Source organism: Carcharodon carcharias, chromosome 2 (assembly GCF_017639515.1).
Source record: "Carcharodon carcharias isolate sCarCar2 chromosome 2, sCarCar2.pri, whole genome shotgun sequence".
NCBI lineage: Eukaryota > Metazoa > Chordata > Chondrichthyes > Lamniformes > Lamnidae > Carcharodon > Carcharodon carcharias.
Window position 1 is genome coordinate 83,731,256 of NC_054468.1, and position 27,043 is coordinate 83,758,298.

General features: G+C 40.7%; 1 protein-coding gene across 2 annotated transcripts in view; it reads right to left on the minus strand.

Moving 5' to 3' along the window:
- Positions 1-1,726: 1,726 nt before the first annotated feature.
- Positions 1,727-27,043, minus strand: part of LOC121288298 (rho guanine nucleotide exchange factor 4-like) — a 486,453-nt gene continuing 461,136 nt past the window's right edge. For both annotated transcript variants that reach the window (XM_041206830.1, XM_041206839.1), the window contains 2 exons: positions 23,818-23,895; positions 1,727-8,618 (listed from right to left, as the gene is read on the minus strand). In XM_041206830.1, the coding sequence (XP_041062764.1) occupies positions 8,458-8,618; positions 23,818-23,895 (239 nt within the window). In that variant the 3' untranslated portion in view covers positions 1,727-8,457. The remainder of the gene's footprint in view (positions 8,619-23,817; positions 23,896-27,043) is intronic.

A 27,043-nucleotide genomic window follows, 5' to 3' on the forward strand; every position in this document is an offset into this window, starting at 1 on the left:
AATGATGATACCAGAACAGATATGCCAGGAAAAACTGAGACTTTCCTGTCTCAGGAGACTACTCTTGAGATTACTTTTTATAGAAAAGAGAAGGCTAATGGGTAGCTTGAAAGAGGTCTTCAAAATTATGAAGGCATTTGATAAGGTAGATGAAGAGAAGATGTTTCCACTTGTGGGGAATCCAAAAGTCAAGGTAAAATAATCACAAATAAATCCAATAACAAATTCTGGAGAAATGTCTTTGCCTTAGAATGTAGAGCTTATCATCACATGGATTAGTTGAAGCAAATAGCATAGTTGTATTCAATGGGAAGCTAGATAAGTATGTGGAAAAAAGCAATAGAAGGATATCCAAAGAGCAGTAGCTGAAGTAGGGAAGGTTGGAGGCATGTGTGCAGCAGAAATACAGGCATAGATCAGTTGGGCTGAATGGTCTGTTGCTGTGCTGTAAATCCAATGTAATACTGCCTGGAACATTATACATCCCCAAGGGTGGATTGGCAGCTGGGGTGGATGTAAAATTGGGCACCATGGTTGCTGCGCCTTGCCCACTGCATACCCTTCTGCCTCTGACCTGTGGATATTTTCCCCCTGGTGGGGGAGGCTGGCATCTAGTGTCCAGGCTGCCCTGTAAAACATACCTAGCCTTGTGTCCAGGCTGGGGACGGCTCCGTTGTGCCCATTAGAAGGCCCCCGCAAGGTATTTCACCCTCCTGTGTTTCCCCCTTCCCCCCACAATGATCCCAGCCCCCCATTCCCCTCACTGGATCCCGCCAGCCAGGCCTTGGTGAAACCCCAGACTTACCCCAGGCTCCATGCTGCTCATTTTCAGGGACAGTACTCCAAGTGACACTGCTGAACAAAGAGAATTGCTGGTCATTTCATTGGCCAGCAGTTCTCAGAGGTGGGACTTCCTCTTTGAAGGGGGTGATGGCCCACCTCAAGGCAATTAAAGGCCCAACAGCAATTAAATGGCTGAAGGGCGAGTCTGCCAAATGCAGGTATGCTCGCCTTTTACATTGACTTTTACATCAAGGGAGCAGGGGTAACTCCCCTCCCCACAGAAAATTCAGCCCATTGAGTGGATTAGGTGAACCCAGTGTATTGCTTTGAGCCAAGAAGATGGGACCTAAGCTCATAGGTTTATTTGAGTGAGAAGTGGACTTGAAACAGATATGAAGAAGGGACATCGTGACCTTTATTTAAAGAGTGACAAATGTTTAGATGATATGTCAGGAAGGGTAATTAAAAGAAAAATACACTTGACATATTCAAAATGCTAAAATAGAAGGCCCAAGATACAAAGGGGCTGTACTTCAATGAGCTAACGACCTTTTCCTATCCTCAACTTGCCTTATGTTCTTAAAAGGGTGCAAGGTTTCACTCAAAGTGACAGCATTGATTTTCACCAATACATCCATGAATAATGTTAGCAGCCTAAATATCAGAATTCAATTCGATGAGAGGGATAAAACTGATATTTCCATTTTTGCAGAGTCACTCACTGCAAAAACCCTTCATTTCTCATTTGGCTGCTGATTGACTTGGTGTGCAATTCCATTATTTATTGTTGTTCACCTAAATTTCAGAAATATGGTTCTCAGAAGTGAAGGTCAGCACTTTGGTGTGAATTCCAGGGACATTTTTGAGATGACTTTGGAATAAGCAGACATTTGGTAAAGTGCATTATTATGTACTGATTCAGCCTTTAGATACCAAGCAATAATTTCTTGACACAATGAAAACATTTTATTCCCCATATCGTGCTTGAAGTGCTTATGTAAACAACCATCCACGTACAAAGAGAGAATTTATACAAACATGTATTTTTCAGCAAATTCTACTTGCATATCACAAGTGTCTAGCACACAAATCAAGGAAATAAAAACTGGATCCCTAAACTCAATTGCTCCTGGAACACAAGAGCTACAAAACTGGTTGACAAATCAAAAGAGAGTTGTATGTACAAAAAATTACAACTGGTCTTGGCGGCACAGAATGAACTAATCATATTAGTACTGTAGTCATTTGAAAGCTACACCATAGATTTCAAAAATACTGTTAAAACATTATAATGTTGATGGTTATTCCAGAGCCACAGATGAAAAAAACAGGAGTTTGCCATGTGTGTATGAACACAAACTGGTATCTCCTGACCTTCAACTCCTAATGCTTCCAATTACAGGGCCTTTAGGAAGCTTGGCACTCTTGATTTTTCCATCGATTCACAAAAGGTATAAACAGATACCACATATAAAACAACACAGCGCCACGTGCTTGTTGCCATGACATGGCACATCTCATGTAACACCTGAGCTGCAGCAGGTTGTACTTAAAAAGCAGTCTCTTGATAACAGTGGGCCCATGTTATATGCAGTGTACAGACTGTAGAAAGTGAATTCATTGTAATTCATTGATCTGAACTAGATCATTGTAAATCAACTCAACTTAATGTGCTTTACCTTGTTGTACATTGACATAAAATTGGTTTAAGCACAACCTTTTTGTTGAGCCAAGTTCAGTGGTTTAATCTGGTATTTAAATACAGGAAACAAACCAGACTACATATCATTGCTATAAATCATGAACGGAGAATCTTTCACTTAAAAAGGATAGCATAGTAGGGGGATACATCTTGTTTTCATGAAAGCTTTTGATCAGCAATGTTTGAGACAACACCAGTGAAGGACCAGGCATGTTGAGAAGCTCAGTGCCCAGTTGTCAGAAACATTACGCTAAGTTTTGAGAGCCTTGGGTTAGGCCTTGCTTTGCAGCAGCTTTGCTTGCAACAGTGAGGCCCCACTGCAGGAGTCAGGATGCAAAATCCCACATTGCCTTCAGTGGTACAGTGACACAATCTGAATGAATTAGGTAAGAGAGGACTAAACCCACAAAGATTTGCTGAACAAAACAGAATGGGCTAACTCCTGACTTTGTGCCATAGTGCATAATAGCTGATAGTGAGTCATCTGCCCTTTTCATTTCTCTCTCGATTCATTGAAAATAAAGATCAGGAGAGATGTAAAATGGCATGCTGACACGCTGTCATCCGTTTTATATCTCTTGCACAAAGTTTAGGTCTACCCCATTATGTCTTCCATAGAATGGTACCAAAATAATTACGCACTGTTGTATCACAGTGCAAGACGATGACAGACTTTTGGTGAGAAAGGCAACAGAAATAAAATTCTGTCTGTAACTTTCCATGAGGAGAGAAATACAAAAACAGTATGGCAGTACTTGTAACTACAGAGCATGGTGTGCAAAACACTGTGGCACCAAAAGCTCATGGCACTGTAAGCTTAGTCAGTTGAAAAGTTCATTTTTAAAAAATGTTTATTTGTGAGGGAGGGCTTTGGATTAAGTGAGATGAAAGGTTTCTATGCATTCAGCCCCAGTTTGCTGGTCAGTAGTGATGACATACTAGCTACTTAACATCACCTGCCACATTGGAGTGTCCTGTGAAGATGAACTTGAATCGAAATTCAAAGCATAATCAATCAAATTGTTGCCTTCAAATTATGTGGAGAAGATTGTTGACCAAGATTAATGAGTTGGTTTTTCATGGAATTCATCTCATTAAAAGTGGTTCTACCCTTTAGTTGAAACATTTAAAAATATATAAATGGGTTAATTATAGTGTACACTACCAACCATCAGAATGTATAGGAACCGCATTGTTTTCAAACAATATTAAATTAATTTTCTTTTCCAAGAGTCATTCCTGTTATATTCAGAATTTTGGTAACATTAATTTAAAAAGGTGTGTTTAAAAAGCTAATATAAAATTGCTAATGCAATTTAAAGAAATAAAGAAGGATAATTTTGTGTTCTTAAATTCAATTGCGTTTGCCATTCAAAAACATAGTCATGAGGCAAATTAGTGTAATGTCTCAAAAGTGTGTGTCCTAATGTAATTCATTTTGCTAACAGCTATAGCATTCTTGCTCATCCCAACAGGCTGAAGTTCAGCATGTAATGGCTTTACATGGCAACAATGGTCAAAAGCTTTAAATATCTAACTTTCTGAGGAAAACACTATCTTATTCAGCACCTCGGTTTACACTGCGCTATCCTTCAGTGAAACACGGATGAGATCAACGTTTTTTTTATCGTATTGTAAATCTCAAGTTTTCAGTTAGTGATACTCATTCCTGAGTAAGAAGGAAGCTTTTTACAGTTAACAGATGTCAGCAAACTCAAATAACAGGAGTATCTGTTTAACTGTGGCAAATGGAGGGAATGTAAAGCAGCCCTTAGGGAAGAAGGAACTTGCATTGATATAGCGGTGAGAATTAAAAAAAAACAAATCTAGGAGCTGCACATCCAAGCTAAGTGCACAAGATAATCCTGTGAAATATGGTAGGTGGACTTTGGTCAAATATGCAGGTTTTTACATGAAATCTTAGCATGTCTCAGCTTTGCTGTGTGGGCATAGTATGTCCTCGGCTGAGATCTGATGGTGCTCGGTGGTGATGTTGTTTAAACAGCTGATTTATTTAAACAGTACCAGAGATTCTCAACCAGTACCTTGGAACCAAACTTGAGGTTGAGTGGCTAGCTACATTTCTCCCCATCCAAAGATGGACATGGGGAAAGGATGTTTATTCGGAGAGAGTTGAGGGAGGACATGGAGGATTCACACTATAAATGCAGACCCTGCTGCACATCAGCATGAAAATGTTTAAATCAATTGGTTTCCTCCTAGACAATATCACTGTTGTACAAATGGCTGAAATTTTATATTTACCTTGTGCATATGAAAAAATCTTCGGAAGCTTCCAGAAATTGGGCTTTTTCTGGTGGTTTTTAAAAATCATTTCAATTTGCCACCTGGGTGTAAACCTATCATTGTGGATTGGCTGCTCGTCATCAAAGTGACTAACTTTTTTCTTACAAATTACTGAAAATTAAAAGGGGCAGCTACTATGATGGCCAGCCTATCTGTGTCGTCTGTTTGATGCCTGCGCATCATGTTGAAAATCTATCCATTAGTATTTCATCAGGTAGTTTGGCCCAAGACTGGACAATGTAGTCAAAAACTAGAAGCGGGGTGTAGTTGGGGAAGTTCATCCACTGAGAAGATGAGCTATAAGAAAAGCTGAGTGGAAAACAAACTGAGAGAACTAAACAGAAAGTGTCTGAATCATGAACTCATAAGTATTTGAGCAGGACCGAACGAATGTGGCCTATACACTAGAATAAGTTATAAAGAAAGGGAAGTTTGAGGGGTTCAAAGTGCTTCTCCATTTAAATATGTGGACCATGTACGTTCCTCTATTTTTGTTTAATATGGTCAATATTTTGCATTTCAACTTCCGCCTAAGTCATTCAAGTGACATTGATATTGTTCATAACCCCTCCTAGAACCATTGAATTTTCTGGCACAGAAGGTGGCCATCGTGCTCACAGTATCTATTCTGGCTCGTTGATAAAGCTCTTCACAGTCCCCTTCCCTTGCACTTGCCCAATATCCCTTCTTTCATCTTCTTCTTCAAATTTTTTGTGACTTTTTACAAATCGTAATTATTTCTGCTTTCACTGCTGTTTCTGGTAGGGCATCCCATGTCCTAACAAACCAGCTATGTAAAAGCAATCCCTATAACCTCTTCCTTCACTATTTTTAGTGATAGTAAATTTATGACATTGATGCTCTCTGACCAGTGGAAATTATTTTTCCTTTATTTACCTTACAAAAATTCCTTATAATTTTGAATACCAGCTATCATATCTCCTTAGTCACCAATGGACACCATTGGCTTGAAGGGTAAAAAGGCCTAATCCTGGGGCCTAATTGAAATTGATAGAACTGGTGGGGGTATGTAAAACACTCGCTTCTGCCCTGCTACAGTCAGTGTTGAGCAGTTCTAGATGACCCCTAATCATTCTGAAAGGCTAATTCCCATTTTAGTTAATAGATCCTCTTCCTGGAGTAGCTTTGGAGGGAAGCAGAGATACCAAATGACAATCTCTAAGAGGATTTAAAACAAAAAGATGGAAAATCAAAGATATTGCTATGACTGACAAGTTAGAATAGGATGTTCTCCCAGCAAACTTTCCTTCTCCTTTTACTGTTGATTGAAATAGTTCAGTAATTGTTCTGCATTGGCACTGTGCCTGTAGTGGAGACTTAAATCCAAGAATCCACAGTCATTTGGGTTACTGTGAAGTGTATCTGGGAGTATTTTAGCGATCAATGCGGAAGGGGGAGATTGATTATCATATTATCTTTTAAAGGAGAAGCATAGAAAAATAACACTGGTGTTTTATTTGTTGTTTTTGTAGCACTGTCGATGTTCCTAAGCAAGTGGAGATCCTCAGTCCTCTCGTTGCTGAACTACTCTGGTCATATCACCGATAGCAGTGCCCATGCTGGTCACTGAGCTGCTCCTTTGCAATTGACAGGAACTGCAAGTCATGTGATCTGTGCAAGTCCACACCAGCAGTGGGGAAGTCGACCTCTCAGTTTGTATTTGGATTGTTCAGGGTTCCACAGCTTCGGTCCATTTTAAAATTGCAGTCCCCACTGTTGGAAAAGGGACCAACCCAGGGTATGCCAGCAAAGTGGTCTTGCTGAAGGGAATAAGACTGATGCTACTACAAAATGAAAAACAAAATTAATAGGGATGTGAATATTTTGTTCTATTTACAATAGGGAGGGGGAGAATTATTTCCCTTGACACTCCTTCCCTTTTGACTAGAACCTGTTGGCTATTAAATGATAATTTAATTACATCAATGCATTTGTGCTACAGATTACTGGCTGCTATGTGTTTCTTTTTAATTAAAGTGTCTGAACAATTATTCTGTTGCCTTTGAAAGGAATAATGCAAAATATTGCTAGAACTCAGTCTGTTGTGTTAGCCCCAGTCTTCAGTGCATTGGGTTTTACAGTTTGAATGGATGTTACTGAAAATCTTGGTGACATTACAACACGGCCTTGTGGTCAACTGCTGCTTTCATCCTCCTGTGCTCAATAGACCCAAGTGTGTTCATTTGCTATTCAGATTTACAGCATTTGAGTTGATATTTGTCTAATAAACCAACATTTCTTTACAAGAAATTGTCTCCTGAGCTCTGAAGTCTAGCTAGAAGGCAGAGCAGTAAACTTTGGAACTGTATCATCCAGTCTTACCACCACTCAAAACAAATGACTAAAATCATTACGTTTCTCAAAATGTCTTTTAAATTTTTTCTTGGAAAAAGAAATTAATTATTCTGAAGTAAAATTGCTTCCACACCAGGGGAAAACAAGCAAGCAATTGGGTAAGTGCATTCCTTAATAAGGCATTTGTACCAGAAAGAACATGGAGAAGCCAAACAGCAAATACAATAAATTCAATATACATAAATAAATCATTTTGTTAATATTTACACAACTCATTTATAAACATTAGCACATAACAATTTGGTATGTCACTCTCTCCTCCTATGCACTGATTAAATTTAACCTTATCTTTTATTTTGTGATAAAGGTAATACTGTAAATATTTGAGGAGCTGACCACACACTATCATTATTTCAGTGCCAATTATGAGTGCAGTGCTGACCTCACTGCGCGAACTAGTTTTGCTCAGGAGCCCTGTAGATGTGAGAGGGAAGAGATCTTCACCCCACCCATCTGCAATGGGTTAAAGCCTGGGTACAAGAGATGAAAGGAACAATTGTAGACCCTTGGTTTAATTGTAGATGCTGCTTCTATTTCTGCATTGCTGGCACCAACTCAGACTGTAGTCTAGCAACACCAGTGCTGTTTGCAATTTAGGAACCCTAAATATTTCAGTTTTGCGTAGTTAATTCAGCATCTTCTTCACTAAAAGATTGACAAAAAGATTTTGAATAGCATGATGCAAGTTCACCGACTGTTTTAAATAATTTGAATCCTTTGCACATAGGCACACACTGTTTCATTCCAGTGAAAATGCAGAGGAAGGCCAAACTGCTGCAATCAAGAAGTCTCCGGAAACCTGTTTGTTTACAGTAGAGTTTTTCTGTTTCCTGATGCTTCCACAGTTTTACAAATTCACCAAACCATTCAATAAAAATCTACACTCTGTGCAGCTACAGGATGCACCTTCCCTATATAAAAACTCACAATGCTTTCCAACCTAAATAGAAAGCAAAAAATTTGTTTTGTGGGATTCAGAGAGAACATGGAACCTGACTCTATTTACCTATGTGATTATGTATTTAGGCAACTCTTCTGCTGACAATTTTGATGGTCAGATTAGGGTGGTGTGCTCTGACTGTAAAGATTACTGGACTCAGGATATGCCATCTCCTCCCAGTGAGGAGATTGCCGTGATGTAATAGTACATACAGCTTGTGTTGGTGTGTGAGCACACACACACACACACACACACACACACACACAGAGCAGACGATCATTCTGATTGCAACTGGTCGCTAAAGTGCTCCCTTGGAAAGGCATTTATTCGAGTTCACTAAGCTGTCCCTTCACTTCTTGAATGGTGTCAGTCTCCCGATGTTCTGCCAGAAATTAGATGGTTTGCGTTTGGACTCAGCCAGCATGTAGACCTGCTGTTGGGGGACGGTCGAGGGCAGCATTGGATGTTTCTGTCGCAATGTCAGAAAGTCATAGTAAGGCCTGGTGACAGCTGAGACAAGGAAGAGAGCCAGCAGTTAGAATTTACACAGAGGAGGACATACACGTCATTGGTTTCTAAGCCTCAATTCAAGCATGAACTGATTCTTTGTTATGTCTTTAACTTTAGTTCAAGGTTGAAAATGGTTCATGACTGCAGTCTACCTGTTTCTGTATCATCTGTAGCCAAATTTAGTTAGTTGTATAAAAGCAAAAAATTGCGGATGCTGGAAATCCAAAACAAAAATAAAAATACCTGGAAAAACTCAGCAGGTCTGGCAGCATCTGCGGAGAGGAACACAGTTAACGTTTCGAGTCCGTATGACTCTTCAACAGAACTGTTCTGTTAAAGAGTCATATGGACTTGAAACGCTAACTGTGTTCCTCTCTGCAGATGCTGCCAGACCTGCTGAGTTTTTCCAGATATTTTTATTTTTGTTTTAGTTAGTTGTACTTCCTTTAAATTAATGAACTAATATAAGGTCTAACATTTCTTCGACATGAGGAATTTAATGGACGTTGTCTCCTTAACAATGGTATCGTAAGATCTGTTGCCGTATTTATATAAATTGCAAAGAATTAGAATTTGTTTTTGTCTAGAATATACAGCACAGAAACAGGCCAGTTAGCCCAATAGTCTATGCTAGTGTTAGAGCTCCAAAGAAACCTCCTTTCTGCCCACTTCATCTAACCCTTTCGGCATATTCTACTTTTACTTGCTTACTTGTGTACCTATCTAGCTTGCCCTTGAATGCACCTGTGTTAGTCACCTCAACTACTCCATGTATTAGTGAGCTTCACATTCTAACCACTCTCTGGGCATTGTTTCTTATTTCCTTGCTGAATTTAAATATTCATTTGGCCATACAGAACTTGGAAATATATTGCCGTTCCTTCATTGTCGCTGAGTCAAAATCCTGGAACTCCCTTCCTACACCACATGGACTGCAGAGGTTGAAGAAGGAAGCTCACCACCACCTTCTCAAGGGCAACTAGGGATGGGCAATAATTAAGGCTGGCCCAGCCAACCACACATCCTATGAATGAATTAAAAAAAAACTTGAGTATTGCTGAAAAAAGAAACATTTTTTGTTAAAGCTTTTCATCTTGCACTCATCAGGACAATTCTATGCACACAGGAAGAACATGTACACACATTGCACCTGTTTGGGCTGAACAAAATAAGTGACAACCATTCACTGGTTCATTCCCCAGGGCAATGCCTTGACTAATCAGAATCAAGCCGCCTAGTTTAGATTTCAAACAATGCTTGGCAGTCAATTGTCAGTCACCATCCACTTGTGCATTCTCCATGGCAATGCCTCTACCAATCAGAGTCAACGTGCTAAACAATCAGCACTCTCTTCTCATACAGGATATATATATTATTTTCTCTGGCACTGGTATTTCCTTGCGAATTGACCTGAGTGCAAGACGAAGAGCTGCAGCAAAAAATGTTTCTTATTGAATTTATTTATGTTGATGAGCCCTAGTTTTAGATTCTCCCACAAGTGTAGAAGTCTTCTTTACCTCTACCTTATCAAGACCCTTCCTAACTTAAAAGACCTCTATTAAGTCACCCCTCAGCAATGTTCATCCAAGCTGCCGGGCTGCTGAGCAACCACCCCAAGGTTTCTGTGTAGGCTGCACACAAGGTGGCCCCTTTAAGTTAACACGTGCCTGGCCACGTAAAAAAATTTAAAGGGACTGCATACTTAAACAAATCATCTGTGGTCTCCAAAAAACATCGATGGTACGTTGCCCCTCAGCATTTCTTTTCGAGGGAAAAGAGCCTCAGCTTGTTCGGTCTTTCCTGGAGAATGCAATGGGACAATCTACATTCATCCTGGAACTCAACCTGCACTGGATCTATCCAAATCAACAATGTTCCTTTTTCATACTTTTGCTGAATAACCATAGTGGCATTGCACTGGAAGCCCACAGTGAGTGCCTGTATTTCAATTCAGAGCACAAATATTATTTGAATTTGTGATTGATTAAAGCTCAGTGAACTCAACCGTCAGCCATAGCAGGAAGCTTCGTAATGTTGAAGAAAATTCAAAAGAGGTACTTTACTTGCACAGAAATGCACACAAAAGGAGGTGCTCCATTCCAGCTGTACCAAACTATCCTGCCCTCTTGTATGTGGAGACATAGTAAAGGTTGGGACTATCAATGCTGGGGATATATCAGAAAGATGCAGGCTGGAAGCATTTATCTTTAGTGCTGTAACTACAGTGTAATGTCTGTAAAATCCATAAGACAGTACTCCTTTGGCATCAATTAAGGCAACACAGAAATACATGATCAACTATTATTCCATGAGTACAACAAAGTTCACGCAACTATTGTATATTTTTAAAATTAACCGACTGACCTGAAATGAAATTAAGTAACATCGGTTTTAGAACTCCTGCTACTTTTTAAAATAGTGGAGTGCACAACAATGACAGCTGCTAACTGTCAAATAACATGTTATCTGAAAAAATTAACTTCTATATACTATAGTTTTAACACTTCTAATGAAATATTGTCATACTCAGTTAAGATTTATGTTACAACAAAAGATAAAGTAAATCGCCACGACATACTTGAAGCAGTTCTACTTGATTCTATATATACCTTCATCTCGATTCTACATTACTGCACTGTAGGACAATGTGATAATTTGTGATATTAAGACAATGTATACCCGATGAAAGCCAAAAATGCCTTTGATACATGAAATGTAAAGGAGTTACATGAGCTGAATATATATAAGTGAATCATTTAAACTGGAGGAATCACTGAATCACTTTCCTGAAAGAAAATACATTGCAATAGCATTAAGTTCAAGCTTGGCTAACCTATAGCTGTTTGTGAACCCGGCTGCATGACTGTCACTTCTGGTAATCTTGGGAGAGAAAGGGGTGTTGTTTTTTTTTTAAAGGAGCAATGTAAGTGTTTCCAAAAAAGAAGTGCTCAAGCTCAGATTTTTCAGGAAGTTTGAACATCAAGAGTGGATTGTCTACACATCACTGTGGCTGTTTCACAGGTAAATGAAATCATGGTTTGCTGCATCATCAGCTGCAAATTTAGATGAATTAAACCAATTGATCTGATCATGGAAATTCAATAGCTTAAAGGAGTCTGAAAGAGGGCAAAATGTTCTTTTCAAAGCTTTATAAAAAATAATACATATGTTCAAGATTTGTTTATGTAGAAAAAAAATACGTAATTTTATTGACAAAGACCCTGGGAGAAGGGGGCATGACTTCTACCTCTACTGGCCATGCAAGTGAGGTCCCAGGCAAAGGCCATCACAATGCATTCTGCAGCAGCTTCACAGAAAATAATGGGGTTTGTGGGGGATGGGTCACAGCGTCAAAGCAACTAAGATCACTCCTGATCTGACTGACACTGGTGAAAAGACACTACTAAGATATCAAATATTTTTCTGATGCTTAAAGTGTCTAATATCATAGAACATAAAAATGGATCTTCTGTGGTGTTCTTCACAGTGAATTAAAATGGAGTTTTCCATATAACTATATAAATAGTTCACTCATAATAAATTTTGAGCTGCCACCACAGATGTAAAAGGTAAGTTGGAAAAAAGTCTATTTATGATGACGGAGATGAAAAATAAGAAATTCTTAGTTTGCTAATAGCTTCAATACTTAATATAATATGTTCGAATAGCTTCAGATGCTTGTAAAAGACACATTCTGTCAGACTTCAATGCTGGTGTAGCATATCAATAGTAATAATTCAGAGAACAGCTCGAAGCACTAAGCACAGCTGCTGATAAACATGGAGGAGAAGACTCAGGTGAGCGGGGATCATGAGTTTGGAGGTTTCAATGCTGGGAGGAGTGTGGGATTGGGTTGGGGTGGGGGTGGAAAGAGATGGCACCAACACCAAGCTGGCAGCCAGACGTTGGACGCTAGACCAGGCCACTGTTACAGAATAGAAGAAAGGAAACTGGCCAGGTAGGGAATGGGAATTGGGCAGTCATATACATGTTAGGTGAGTATGGTGATTCTGGCTGCTTCTAAAATCAGGTAACCTTCCAAATTTGGGTTGAAGACATAAAAGAAGTTGGGGAAAAATAATCACATGAGAATTGAGGTGAAAGTGACCTGTACCATGGCATGCAGACCTGCAATTGCAGCATGATAGTCAAATGTTTGCACAGGCTTTTCCCCTTCAAAATGTTTGGTAAATGGTGAAGTAGGATTTGCCCATTATAGGGTTAAGTACAGACGTTACTCAGAAATCAATACATTGCAAATAATATGTGCAGGAAGTGCATATCAAATGAGGATTACATTGTTTTTTGCACGTAGCACACATTCCACTAGTCCAGACATTGTTAAGAGAATGCAAATCATTGACCTGAAACCTGAAATTTACAAGCAGCTAACTGCACTCAGTTTAATGCCTGGAAATTATAAACAGCTATTGTGGCTTGATTTGATTATTTATATCACTTCTCCACTAGTAAGCTTTTGAGTATTGGCCTTAAAGGGGAAAGCCTACTAGTTTATCATCAGTAGTCTGCTTCATATCCTGAACATCATATGTTCACTGCCAAAGGAGATCTGCTAGCTGCCTTGTCAATGAACGTACCCAAACCAGTACAAAAAGGTACTGCTGATGAAGTGCCTATAAGTGCCACACTGCAATGTCTTCCTGTACCTTTAGCCTTCACCATCTTTAGACACAACAATGTGTACAGTGCCTTTGGCTCAGCAAATGTACCAAGGTGTTCCAATGTTGGGGTCAGTCTTGAGCAGGAGCAAGAGAGGAGTCGGCTGAAGTGGAAATGGCACTGTTAGGAAAAGGTGGCTTTTGATGGTGAGGAGGGGTGTAGCAAGGCAGAGTGGTTAAGGAGCATATTGAAGAAAGTAGGGTGAGATGACTGAAGGCTCTGTCAATGATTTGGGAGGCTGAGCATCTCAGCCCAAGGACACCGCTGCAGGAGTTCCTTAGGGCAGTGTCCCAGACCCAACCATCTTCAGCTGCCTCACGAATGGCCTTCCTGCTATCTTAAGGTCAGAAATGGGGATGTTTGCTGATGATTGCACAGTGATCAGTTCCATTTACAACTCCTCGGATAATGAAGCAGTCCATACCTTCATGCAGCAATTCAGACTTGCGTTGTTAAGTGGCAGGGAACATTCTCATTAAGCAGCAGGCAATGATCATGTCCAACAAGGGCGAGTCTAACAACCTCCCACTGACATTCAATGACATTTCTATTGTTGAATCCTTCATCATCAATGCCCTGAGGGGCACCATTGACCAGAAGGCTAACTAGAACAACCACATAAATACTGTTGCTACAAGATTCCCCAAAGCCTGTACACCATCTACAAGGCACAAGCCAGGAATGTAACAAAATACTCTCCGCTTGCCTGAATTAGTGCACCTCCAGCAATACTCAAGAAGTTCAAAATCATCTAGGACAAAGCAGCCCAGTAAATTGGCACCCAACCACCACTTTAAACATTCACTCCCGCCGCCAGTGATGCACTGTGTTTTCAGTGTGTAAGAACAGAAGAAATAGGAGGAGGAGTAGATCATTTGGCCTATCGAGTATGCTCTACCATTCAATCTGATCATTGCGGATCTTCTGCTTCAACCACTTTCCTGCCTACCCCTTGATTCCCTGAGAGATCTAAACTCTATTGAACTCAGCCTTGAATATATTTAGCAATGGAACATCCACAATTCTCTGGAGTAGACAATTGCAAAGATCCGCAACCTTCTCTCTGAGTGAATAAATTTCTCCTCATCTCAGTTCTAAATGATTGAGCCCTTATCCTGAGGCTGTGTCCCCATGCTCTAGATTCCCTACCCAGGGAAAACAATCTCTCAGTGTACCACCTACAAGATGCTGTGCAGCAACGTACTATGGCTTCTTTGACAGCAGCTTCCAAATTTATGATTTCTACTGGAAGGAGAAAGGAATGCATGGAAACACCACAATATACAAATTCTCTTCCAAGTCACACACCCTCCTGACTTGGAAATATATCACCAGCCCTTCATTGCTGCTGGTTCAAAATCCTGGAATTCCCTCCCCAACAGCACTATAGGAATACCTTCTGCACATGGACTGCAGAGGTTCAAGAAATCAACTCACCGCACTCCCTTCTTAAGGACAGTTGGGGATGGGTAGCAAATTCTGGCACTTCCAGGGATTCCCACTTCCCATGAACAGATGAAAAAATAAGTAATGTGAGACATTAAATTTCACCTGAAAAATACTGGGTATTCTGTGGAAAAACCGGATGCTTTAGTTTATTTTTTTGGAAACACCAACCTCTCTTCATTGATTTGGATCCTGATGGTTTATCTGATGCTCTTTGAAATCTTGCCACAAGTCTACACCATAGCTTCAACTGCTGAGACTCACAACATGCAAAACCCATAGGAATAAAATTTGCAGTTATTTTCCTTGGCTTGTTTCAACAGTGAAACCTGTAATATATGGTCACTTCCAAGACTCCAGAATCCAAGTTGGATGCTAATCAAAGCTGCCTATTACACTGGTAACCACTGCAGGCTTATTGCATCAGCAGGGTCATTTTGTGTAATGTAAAGTAATGCAGCTAAAAGGGTTTAGACCTTAATAGATTTTCTTTTCCACAGTCCCTTTTAGTGCACTGATTGTATGGTCCATGCAAATTTTATCTTTAATATATTAACAGAATCCAACATTGTTCTTTCATTTGCAAATTAATGAAATATTAAGTGTAAGTAATTAATTGAATAGCAATTATAAAATGTCCCCAGCTGGGTGACTGTGGCCAGATGTGTAAGATGGCATAGTGGTAATGTTGCCAGGTTAATAACCCAGTGAAGCTTAGTGCAAAACCCACCAAAGCAGTTTGAGAATTTAATTCGAGGTCTACGAAAGTGCTGGATCGTTGGAAAAACCCAACTGGTTTGCTAATATCCGTAAGGGAAGGAAACTTGCCATACTTTACTCTGTCTGGACAAGTGACTCCAGCCTTACAACAGCTTGGTTGACTTTTTGGATGGAATTTGATACCCTCTCTCATGGTGTGGTTGGAGGAGGGAAGGGCATTTATCTAGGCAAGATGGTCATATGCCCGAACCCCTCCATCAGAATTAAGTCAGGGGCAAACTTCCCATCCTACTGCCAATTGAGGCCCTTAAATGGCCAAGGGCCTCATCTTGCCACTGCTGGTATTAACCCAGTAGTGGGTGGACTTGTTGACATGCAATGTGCACAACATGTAAAACTGTGCGACCAGCTTGTGGTCTCCCAGGATGGGGGGAGGGTAACCTTGTTCAAGGACACTCAGTGCCTGAGTAGCAGGACATCAGGAAAGGGGAGGGGCTGCTGAGAGCCACACCCCTGCTCTTACTGGCAACCACCTTCTCCATGTGATCCCCACCCCACGAAACTCCTCCTGCCATTACTTACCTATGACTCGGTTGCTCCTCAAACCTGGGCCTCCGGTAGGTGCCATTCCAGCAGCGTCCAAGGTCTCTCCAGTGATGCAGCCATTCAAAAGCCGGCATTCTATTTTCCAATAGCTCTTAGTAGACAGGTCTCCGTCTCTGGGGTCCTTGGCTACCTAAGTACTTGAGTGGCACTTAATACCAGTGGGCCTTCTGGGAGGAGGTAATGTAGGTCTCTCGCCGACACACCTGCCAACAGGCAAGGCCCCTGATGTCTCCATAAAATACAGTCCTTAATTTGAAATGACCTACCTCCCTATTCAATTACATCACCACCTTCTCAGGGCAACCAGCAAAGAAAAATAAATGCTAGCCTTGCCAGCAACACCCCTGTCCCAAGAATGAATATACATTCTTTCAATTGACTTTTTTTTAAAACTTTAGACAACACACCCTATTAAGAAACAGTTTTTATGAGAAATGAACAATGGGATCTAACGAAGAGAGGTTCTGGTAACATTTAACTGCTCTGCTTTGCTTTTATTGAACTCCAGTATGCTACCATTAGTGGGCAGCATCATTGGTGTGTACAAGTGTCTGGGATCCTTAAGTGAATGAGATCTGAGGTGTATGAGAAGATGGGGTGGGGAGTGAAAAGGGAAAGCACTGTGATCCTCATTCAGGCAGATGGGAAATTGAATCTGGGATTAACAAGAAATGTAGTCGAACATTTCCTCTGCAGATGATATGTAATAAAATCATAAAGCCTTTCATCAGGCATAAATTCATGATTTTGCTACACGAGCCGGACAGAGCAGCTTCCATGTGGTTATTAAACCAACTGGAAATCAATTCTTGTAGGAGTTCAGTTATGAAGTTTCAATGAAACTGACTTCTCCATTACTGCAGTGACAGCCTGTAATGGTCAGGGACTAATTGAAACGCTCTAGCTACGTGACATGCTGCTTCTTTGTGGGTGATTTTTTGTTTAACGAATGGATTTCTTGTGCATCATTCATGGGAATTCTTAGATTTGGAGTTTGAATGTCATGTTCGGCTACTAACCTTCTCCTTTGAAGGTTATTGTTCAGTTACTCCCTAGTTCTGAGATCATTTTGGGATCAATTATTATTGTTGTTGGAAGTTCCTCTGGATTGGAAGCTCCTTGAGTTCACTTTACTACTTGACTTTTGCTCCTGAGGCAGATTGCATGAGTCGAAAATTTCCCAGCTCGCCATACCTGCCTAAGGAAAAGGACCCGATTTTCTCTCTGACATAGATCACAAGCAGCTGCAGGGACTGCCAAGTGCCAAGATAGGCTGTTTAAAAGTTTTGCCTCGGTTCTCTGGGAATTTGTCCAGTTGTTTTGTTAAATATTAAGTCTTCTAGCCCTCACCACTCATACCCCAGAATCACCCCTACTCCCAATGCCCCTCCATGCCAACCCACACCCCCAGCCACCACCCTTTGCCCTTACACCCTCCATGCAAACTCAACCAGTATGCACCATGGGCAGACCTCAGGAGTCATGTTGAGATGAAATAAAATAAAAGTCTAAATATCTAATTGAACCTTCATCATAGTAAAAAAAAAACTTCCATTCATGAAAGCCCTTTCAAATCTCTAAAAGCACCCCAAGTACTTAATCCCTTATAAAATAAACAGGCGTGTATTCATAACTCCACATCAAAGACAGCTGATACTTGAATAACTTCATACTTGAGCTTCAAGCAAACTGTGAACTTACAATCCCTCTGCTGAGATAACTGCAGGTTGTGGAAAGCAGCCAAGCATTAATAATGATACAATGATAGCCCTTGGGGTAACGTCAGCAAACAAATATTGTAACTACCAGAACAGATTTTTTCCCCATTCTCACCGACACAGACAAGCTTTAAAAAAAAAAAATTAAGTGCTGGATTTAAATAATTTCACAGCTTGCGTTTTTTTTTTAACTTTCACTGACACAGGCAAACTATTTTTTGAGGATTCAAATAACTTAACAGCTTGATAGTTCTACAGACTTTATCTGTCCTTCATAGGTCTCTTCTATAAACTTGTGGGATAAGGCTCTCTTGCTATTTAAGCTCAGCACTATGAGAGTCATACCTTACCCTTATTCCCCTACTGGCAAAAATGGGATCTGTCACAAATGAGGACGGGACATCTAAATTTGGATATCGCCCGTCATTTTTAAAGCTCCGCGGAGTCTCCATGTTTCTGCAAAAATCTGGCCCCACATGTTGGGAGAAGGTATATTACCTCAAAATAAGAAAGGGCTGTCTTTGGTTCTCATTTTCTAAACTAATTAAGATTTGACTAGCTTATTTTTTTAATGTTTTGTACAATGTGATCAGGAAGACATTCCCTGAAAGGATGTTGAAAGCGGATTTAATGGTAATCTTTAAAAGGGAATTGAATGCATGCTTGAGAAAGATAAATTTACAGGCTAACAGGGAAAGAGCAGAGGAGTAGGACTAATTTCAAAGAACTGGCACATGCCCGGTGGGCTGAATATCGTCTTTCTGTATCATTCTATGATTATCACATGTCATGTTTGGACTGTAATGAAAATTCCATATAGATAAATCTAGATAAAATTGTATATTGGACCTCAGTTGCAAATGTGGAGCAGAGGATTTGATTGGTGAATGAACTACTTAATTTAAGGAATCTGCTTGGTTCTGAGTGAAGCTGTGTATGACCAATGAGATAAAAATTGAAGGTGACCAGAAAGCCAGGTTTCACTGGATTATCAGCTCTCAGGCAACTACAAGCTTGTATTGGTTATGTTGGATAGAGTCAAAGGGCAATAGGCTGATCACCTTATCTGGCATTATTGAAACAGGTCTCGGCTGTGAGTGGACATCCAGGACATAGCCCTACGTAAAATGCTGGGAGTCACATCCCCCCCTTTCTGCAGCAGAAGACGAGCCTGCGACATCCTTGGGGTCTCGAGGAGTTTGGTAGCTGGTGGGGGTTTTGGATGCTGGGGAGAAGGTTCGTGCAGACATGTAGTGGACTGAGACAGAGATGAGGTCACATTCAGCAGCTGCTGGAGATCTTGTTCAGGAAACAGGGATAGAAAAAAGTGAGTGGAAGAAAGGAAGGAAAAAAAAGAGACAGAACACACAAACAAAGTTACAGACATGCTAGGCAACATTCTTTTTTGAAAAGTGCATGAATTAAGACAGGATGAAAGAATGGTAAAAGAGTATCTGCTAGCATTTAAGAAACAAATTAAACTAAGTATGCACTGTGTAAAAGCAAACATATTAAGAATACACCACATATATCTTGAATGAAAATGTTGCCCCTTTTTACAGGGAATATTAATTCACCATCTCTCATACAGGTGAATGCCATTGTGCATTTGATTCACTTACCTGAAATTTAAGATGTGAATGCAGATCACACCATCAGTAATTAAATTGCTACAGTTGAGTATATGCCCTGCCCAATTAGAAATATAGGACAGCAGCCATGAATAGCCAGATGCAATTAAATTACCAGTATGGAGTGCTACTGAACTGAATTAAACCCATCTTACGATTGTTTCATGAGCTTCGATTTTCACTTTCATTGCTTAGCAGTGGAGCTGTCTCTACATTTACATTAATAGAACATGGGACAAAATAAGAAAAATACTGTTAAAGTGTATTTTGACACGTGGATTCCATGTTCTTATTTTGTCATTGGTTTACCAGCATTAGTCACCTGACAGCAATCATTCACTTTGAGATAATTTAGGATAAGCGAATGCATGAATTTTTAACTTCTGTAGATTATTAAATACGATTTAATTTGTTTAAATTGACCACGAGATGCTGGGTCTTTCCTCGGGCAGTAAGTGAAGTCCTCTTTGAATAATTTAGATTCAAACAAATGATCAGAAACAGAAGTCTAACTGCATGACTGTTCTGTTCTGCAGGCTGCTGCTGCTGGGTTAATCTGCAGCAGGTTATATAGTTTTATGTGTTTAAAAGCAATTTTAAAACATTCTTTCATGGGATGTAGTCGCTGCTAGCAAGGCCAGCATTTGTTGCCCACCCCCATTGCCCTTGAACTGAGTGGCTTGCTAGGCCATTGCAGAGGACAGTTAAGCGTCAATCACATTGCTGTGGTCTGGAGACATGTGTAGGTCAGACCAGGTAAGGGTGGCAGATTTCCTTCCCTTCCCTAAAGGACATTAGTGAACCAGATGGGTTTTTATGACAATTAATGATAGTTTCATGGCCACTATTACTAAGACTACCTTTCAAGTCCAGATTTTATTAATTGAATTTTAAATTCCTTCAGCCATTTGAACCCACATCCTCAGACCATTAGCCTGGTCCTCTGAATTACTAGCCCAGTGACATTCCCATTACGCCACTGTTTCAGCGGAATGGGTTATACTACTAGTAACTCATCAATCTCAATTCAAATGAAAATTTTGACAGGGATTCCTCTTTCCATAAGAACCTGAAAATGAGGGAACTATAATGCCCAAGATGTTACAAGTTTAGATGTGCTGAGTAGCAAAATGGGGACCAATGTTTGTGACATTCACACATGAGTGATAGAAAAACAGATGTAGCTGAGACAACTATCCTAGCCATCATACCACAGCTGGAATAGTGGCATAATGTCCACTGATTTTCTTCCACACTCATTCATTCAGCACGTTAGCAATACACACAATGGTAGGAAATGGATACTGCAGCTAACTGATTTATGCCTCATTTTCAGCAACATTCTATTGAAGTAAGTTCACTGGCTAGGAATGTTCAAAATGTCTTTCGACACTAACTGCATGAAATACTTCCCTTAAAGATGCTTATTTTTAAAATTTATATCTGGGATTTTGCTGTCATTTGGTGCTGTCAAGAAAGAAAGACTTTACATTTATATGGGGCATTTTAGAACCACAAGACATCACAAAGCCCTATAGCATCAATGAAATCCATTTTGAAGTATAGTCACTGTTGAATCATGGAATGGTTACAGCACGGAAGGAGGTCATCCTGTTCTGGCTTTCTGAAGGAACAATTAACCTAGAATCATTTCCCCCGTCCCCTCCCCATAACCCTGCACATTCTTTCTTTTCAGTTAATAATCCAATTCCCTCTTGAATGCCTCAATTGAATCTGTCTCCACCACACTCTCAGGTAGTGCATTTCAGATCCTAACCACACGCTGCATGAAAAAGTTTATTCTTATGGCACCATTGTTTCTTTTGCTAATTAATTTAAATTTGTGCCCTCTGGCTCTTGATCCTTCCACCTATGGAAACAATTTCTTCCTATCTACTCTGTCCAGACCCCTCAAAAATTTGAATGACTTTATCAAATCTCTACTCAACCTTCCCTTCTCCAAGGAGAACAGCCCCAACTTCTCCAATCTATCTATGCAACTGAAGTTCCTCATCCCTGGAACCATTGTTTTGAAGCTTTTCTGCATCCTTTCTACTGCCTTCCTAAAGTGTGGTGCCCAGAACAGGATGCAATATTCGACTCAAGGCCGAACCAGTATTTTATACAGGTTTCACATAACTTGCTTGCTTTTGTACTTCAAGTCCCTATTGATAAAGCCCGGGATGCCCTATGCTTTATTAACCACTCTCTCAACCTGGCCTGCCAGCCTTCAATGATTTATGCTCATATACACCCAGGTCCCTATGCTCCTACACTCCCTTTAGAATTGTCCCCTTTATTTTATATTATCTCTCCACATTCTTCCCACTAAAATGAATCACTTCACACTCCACCTCATTAAATTTCATCTACCTCTGACCGCCCATTCCACCAACCTGTCTATGTCCTTTTGAAGTCTCTCACTAGTCTTCCTCACAGTTCACAATACTTTCAAGTTTTGTATCATTCTCAAGTTTTGAAATTGTGCCCTATACACCAAGGTCTGGGTCATCAATTTATTTTAGGAAGAGCAGGGGTCCTAACACCAACCCCTGAGGGACCCCACTATAAACCTTCCTCCAGTCTGAAAGACAACCATTGACCACTACTCTGTGTTTCCTGTCACACAGCCAATTTCACATCCACGTTGCTACTTTCCCTTTTATTCCATGAATTCTAACTTTGCTCATAAGTCTGTTGTGCAGCACTTTATCAAATTTCTTTTGGAAGTCCGCGTACAACACATCAACAGCATTACTCTCATCAACCCTCTTTGTTACCTCATCAAAAAACTCCAGAAGTTATTCAAACATGATTTACCCTTAACAAATCCATGCTGGCTTTCCTTAATTAACCCACGTTTGTCCAAGTGACTATTAATTTTGTCACAAATTATCATTTCTAGAAGTTTCCCCACCACTAAACTGTCTGGCCTCCAGTTGCTGAACTTACCTTTACATTCTTTTTTTGAACAGAGGTGTAACATTTATAATTCTACAGTCCTCTGGCACCCCCATTGAGTCTAAGGAAGATTAGAAAATTATGGCCAGTGCCTCCACAATTTCCACTTTCGCTTTCCTTAGTATCCTTGGATGCATCTCATCCAGTCCTGGTGCCTTATCAACTTTAAGTACAGACAGCTTATCCAATCCCTCCTCCTTATCAATTTTAAAGTCTTCAAATGCCTGAACTACCTCTTTCGCCATGATGTATGCAGCATCTTCATCGTTGGTAAAGACAGATTCAAAATATTCATTCAATACCTCAGCTATGTCCTTTGCCTCAATGCATAAATCCACTTTTTGGTCCCTAAGCGGACCACCTCCATCTTTTGCCATCTTATTACTATTTATATGTCTATAGGAGACTTTTGAATTCCCTTATATTTTAGCTGCCAGTCTCTCCTCATACTCTCTCTTTGCTTCTCTTAGTTGCTTTTTCAATTCCCCTCTGAGCCTTCTATATTCATCCTGGTTCTCAGCTGTACTATCCACCTGATATCTGTCATAAGCGCATAAATAATATAGGAAGTATGGTAGCCAATTTCCACATAGCAAGATCCAACAAACATCAGTGAGACCATAACCCAGATAATCTGTTTTTAGTCATCTTGTTTCAGGAATAAATATTAGTTGGGACACCAGGGGAACTCCCCTGTTTTTCTTCAAAATAGTGCCAAGGGATCGTTTGCACCCACCTAAGAAAGCAGCTTAAGCTCCAGCTTAACATCTCCTTCAAAAGATGGATCTTCTGACAGTGCCGCACATCCACTGTACTGCTAGCCTAACTTATGTGTTCAAATCACTGGAATGGGAACTGAACCTGCAAAAGCTGATTCATCAGCAAATATGCTATCACTGAGCCACATGATCATACTATAGTTTTGCTTTTCAGGATACACTACTTAACCAGCTTTTCAATTTGTACTTTTCTCCATTTTGCCTCTCCAATATTTTTATTGTTTTTTCCCCCTCTCTCTTGGTCTATCAGTGTTTTTCAGCTTTCTCCAAATAGGCATGTAACCTGATTTCAGGCTTCTGTCAGCAATCTTCTGCTAACCTATCACAAGGAGGGACAAATAGTTGCTAATTTGATTTTCTTCCTTTCTCATTGGGAAGCCACCAAGTGGCATCACGTGTCAGTCTCCTAAAACAGTATCAAATAATCTTTTGGATCTTTCCTAGCTCAAAAATGAATTAATTGGTACTTCAAATTTTTCTGGACAAATTGTATTTGATCGATTTGTGCTTCTATTATATCTAGAAAAGTTTCTCTACTAAAATATAAATGGCATCATATATGGCATTTATAATGAATTTCTAGAGCAAGCAACTGAAATTGCAATGTCTGTTTCATGCTTGACTGATCAGTGATATTTTATTAAATTAGAAAAATCACCTTTAGGTTTCCCAGTTGGATGTGATTTCTTTGCATTCATCATGGCCTGCTTCTTTTGAACTTCTGTGATAGCAAAGCCTTGAGAAAGAGCACAATACTACAGGTGAGCATAGTTTTAAGAACAAATATGTCCCATTCAATAACAATGGAGAAAGTTAATGAAATACGCATCTGAGTGTTAAATCTGGAGGAAAAATGACCTATCATGAATAAAGCAGAAAATCTTGTTAATAACGATATAACTATGTTAACTGGGGAGTCTGATTTGGTTGTATTTTTGTGCTAGTAGCTGAATAACAGACTGAAGAATGACTCATCTATGATGGAGTGTGACAACTCCACCGCGGATAATTGGAGGCAATCAAAATAGCTCATGGTTGACCTCAGTTGTGGAAACATTTACAATATGGTATTTTAGATGCTATGTACTATTGTGCCCACTTTCGAATGGGGTAAACTGGCAGTTCCAAGTTATAATGCTGCTCTCCATGATTCTGTTCATTGGAAAACTGGGGTCTATGCATTCTTAAATTCAGGTATGCAAAGCAAACAGTCCTATCAGCATTCTAATAACATATAAATTATAGAACTATTTAGTGGATTCCTTGATATCCTTTTTGTAAAGTGACTTGCCACAATTTGCAGTTACATCCAGCCAGTGTGAAGTCTTAGTCATAAGTGAATAATCCCTTGAGATGGTTTGTTACCAGTTGTTCCACCAACTTAATGTAAAATTCCCTTTGCACTTTGAACCGAAGCCTAACAAATGGTATGGTTTTGAGACCGGATGAGAAGGGAGAGATGCCGACGATAGAACACTCTCCCTCTAAAAAGGGCATCAGATGGTCTTCCAATGTTACCTCGGGCTACTGCCACCTTTCCCTAATTCCTTAGGGTCAGTAAAATCAACATGACTGGACCAATCACTACCTGCATTCAGTGGCGTTCATTTGCACTCATTTGACATCAATTGCCCTCAAAAGCCTGAATTGGGCATCTGATAAGGATGCCCCTGTTAGGCCCCCGCTGGAGTTATACCAGGCACTGAGGAGACCTTGAGGCTGACCCAGGACACGCTGGAAGGATTACATCTCTTAGCTGGCCTGGGAACACCTGGGAATCCCCGAGGAGGAGCTGGAATCTGTGACTGAGGAAAGGGAAGTCTGGTCGGCCCGCTCAGTTTACTGCCATCGTGACCTGCACCAGGAGGAGTGGTGTGAAAATGGATGGATATGCTCAAAAATTATCATTTAGCTATCATTTAACATTACAAGTAGTGTCACTGACATTAATGTAATCAAATTTCCCAAACAGCAATGCTCAAACATTTGCAATTAGCAAGATCACATACCTTAAGCATTTTGAAACCAAAAACTATAATGGAGTTCATTTTCCATCTTAATGAATTTTGATAGCTTCAAACGTCCAAAAGCTGAGCTAACTTTAGAAAAAGCAGACCCTGTTTTAACATAAGCTTTAGTGAACTAGATTTATGTTTTTCTTCAGAACCCATGACTAGAGAAGCAGAACCCTGCAAGTCCATCCACCCGCAACCCCCCACCACACCACCCCAGATTGCAGCAATTTTCTCCCACAACCACCCCACCTCTCGAGTGCAAGTTTATCCCCTACCATCTCGCCCCCAGCATTTTTCTCCCCCACCAGCCCCCAAGAACAATTTTCACCCCCACCCACAGCCCGGAACAATTTTCTTCCCTCCCCACCCTTGTGCAATTCTCTCCCTCACTATCCTCCCAGAGCAATTTCCTCTGCATCCCCCCCAAACCTCCAGACTGCAGCAATTTTCTTCCTCCCCCACCTCACTCCCTCCTTCCCCCTCTCTCCCTCCCCCTCCCCCTTACCCCCTCTCTCTTCCCCTTCCCAACTCTATGTCCACTCCCACACCCCTCCATTTCCCCCTCTCTCACCCTTCTCCTGCTCTCTCCCCCTCTCTCTCTTCCCCCTTCCCCCCTCTCTCTATACTGCCCCTCTCCCCCCTCCCTTCCCCACTCCTCCCCCACCCCAACTGGAGAGCTCAGTTTGCAGGGCTGCTGAAACTGGAAGTGATGGTGAGGCTGGCCCTGCTGCACTGTTCAGCTGGCAAGGGAGCAGCAATGGCACTGGAAATGAGTAGGTATTGAAATGGGGAAGTCGGGTGGAGGTGGTGCAATGGGGCAGTCAGAATGGGTTCTCCAGGGGCAGGAGGGCCAGGAGTTTGGCAGCAGCCCATGGGTTCAGTGGCGGCCTGGAAATCAGTGGCAGCCCGGAGACTTGGAGTTTGTCGGGGCCCCGGAACTGGAGGAAGAGGGGGAGAGTTTGGAGACTGGAGTGAGGAGCTGGTGTGTAGTTTTGGAACTGGAAAGAGAGAGTGTGTGGTAGAGTTGGGAAACTAGAGAGGAGTGGGAAGAGTTTGGAGATTGGAGGATGGAGAGGAGGCAAGAGTTTGGAGACTGGAGGGAAGGGGAAAGAGTTTGGAGAGGAATGGGGAGAGAGAGCTTAGACCCTGAGACTGTAAGAGAGCGGTGGGGGCGTGGAGGTGGGGGGAAGGCATTGGTGGTGTGGAAAGTATGGACCTGAGATTAAAATGAAATAAGAGCTGATGAGGATCTGCTGGTGCTCTCAAGCATGTATATAGGGGAAAGATTTTTTGGACTAAATGAAAAAACTGAATAAATTTAGATATTATTTAAGTAATTAAATCCCTTGTATTTTTCAATGCAGGCTGTTGAGTGCATTATATTTCATCTCATTTCTATATGTCTTAGTTCTGATGAAGGGTCATACAAACTCGAAACGTCAACTGTATCCCTCTCCGCAGATGCTGTCAGGCCTGCTGAGTTTTAAAGCTATCTCAGGGTTGGGTTTGTGCCAGGATTGAAGATCTATAATCCAGCATTGGAATTAATAGTCAATTATCCCAGTTCTAGCCACCAAAATGTTTGTTGTTTCCTCTCCCTGTGCTATGGACTGGACTCTTTCCCCTCCTTACTTTTTCCATTAAATTTTGCTGTAATTGCAATCTGACTGAATCATTTTAAAGGGCTAATTTAATACCCATTTTTAACTTGAGCATTTCAACATTTGGGGCATTTCAAATCTGTGCTGGTTCAACTTCTGGATAGTGTCTGGTGAATTAACTGTTAATCCTTTTCATGTTGTCATCAGACTTGAAAGATGAAACAAAAATGATTTCAAAAGAACTAGGCTTTTTCTTAAATCTCAAATG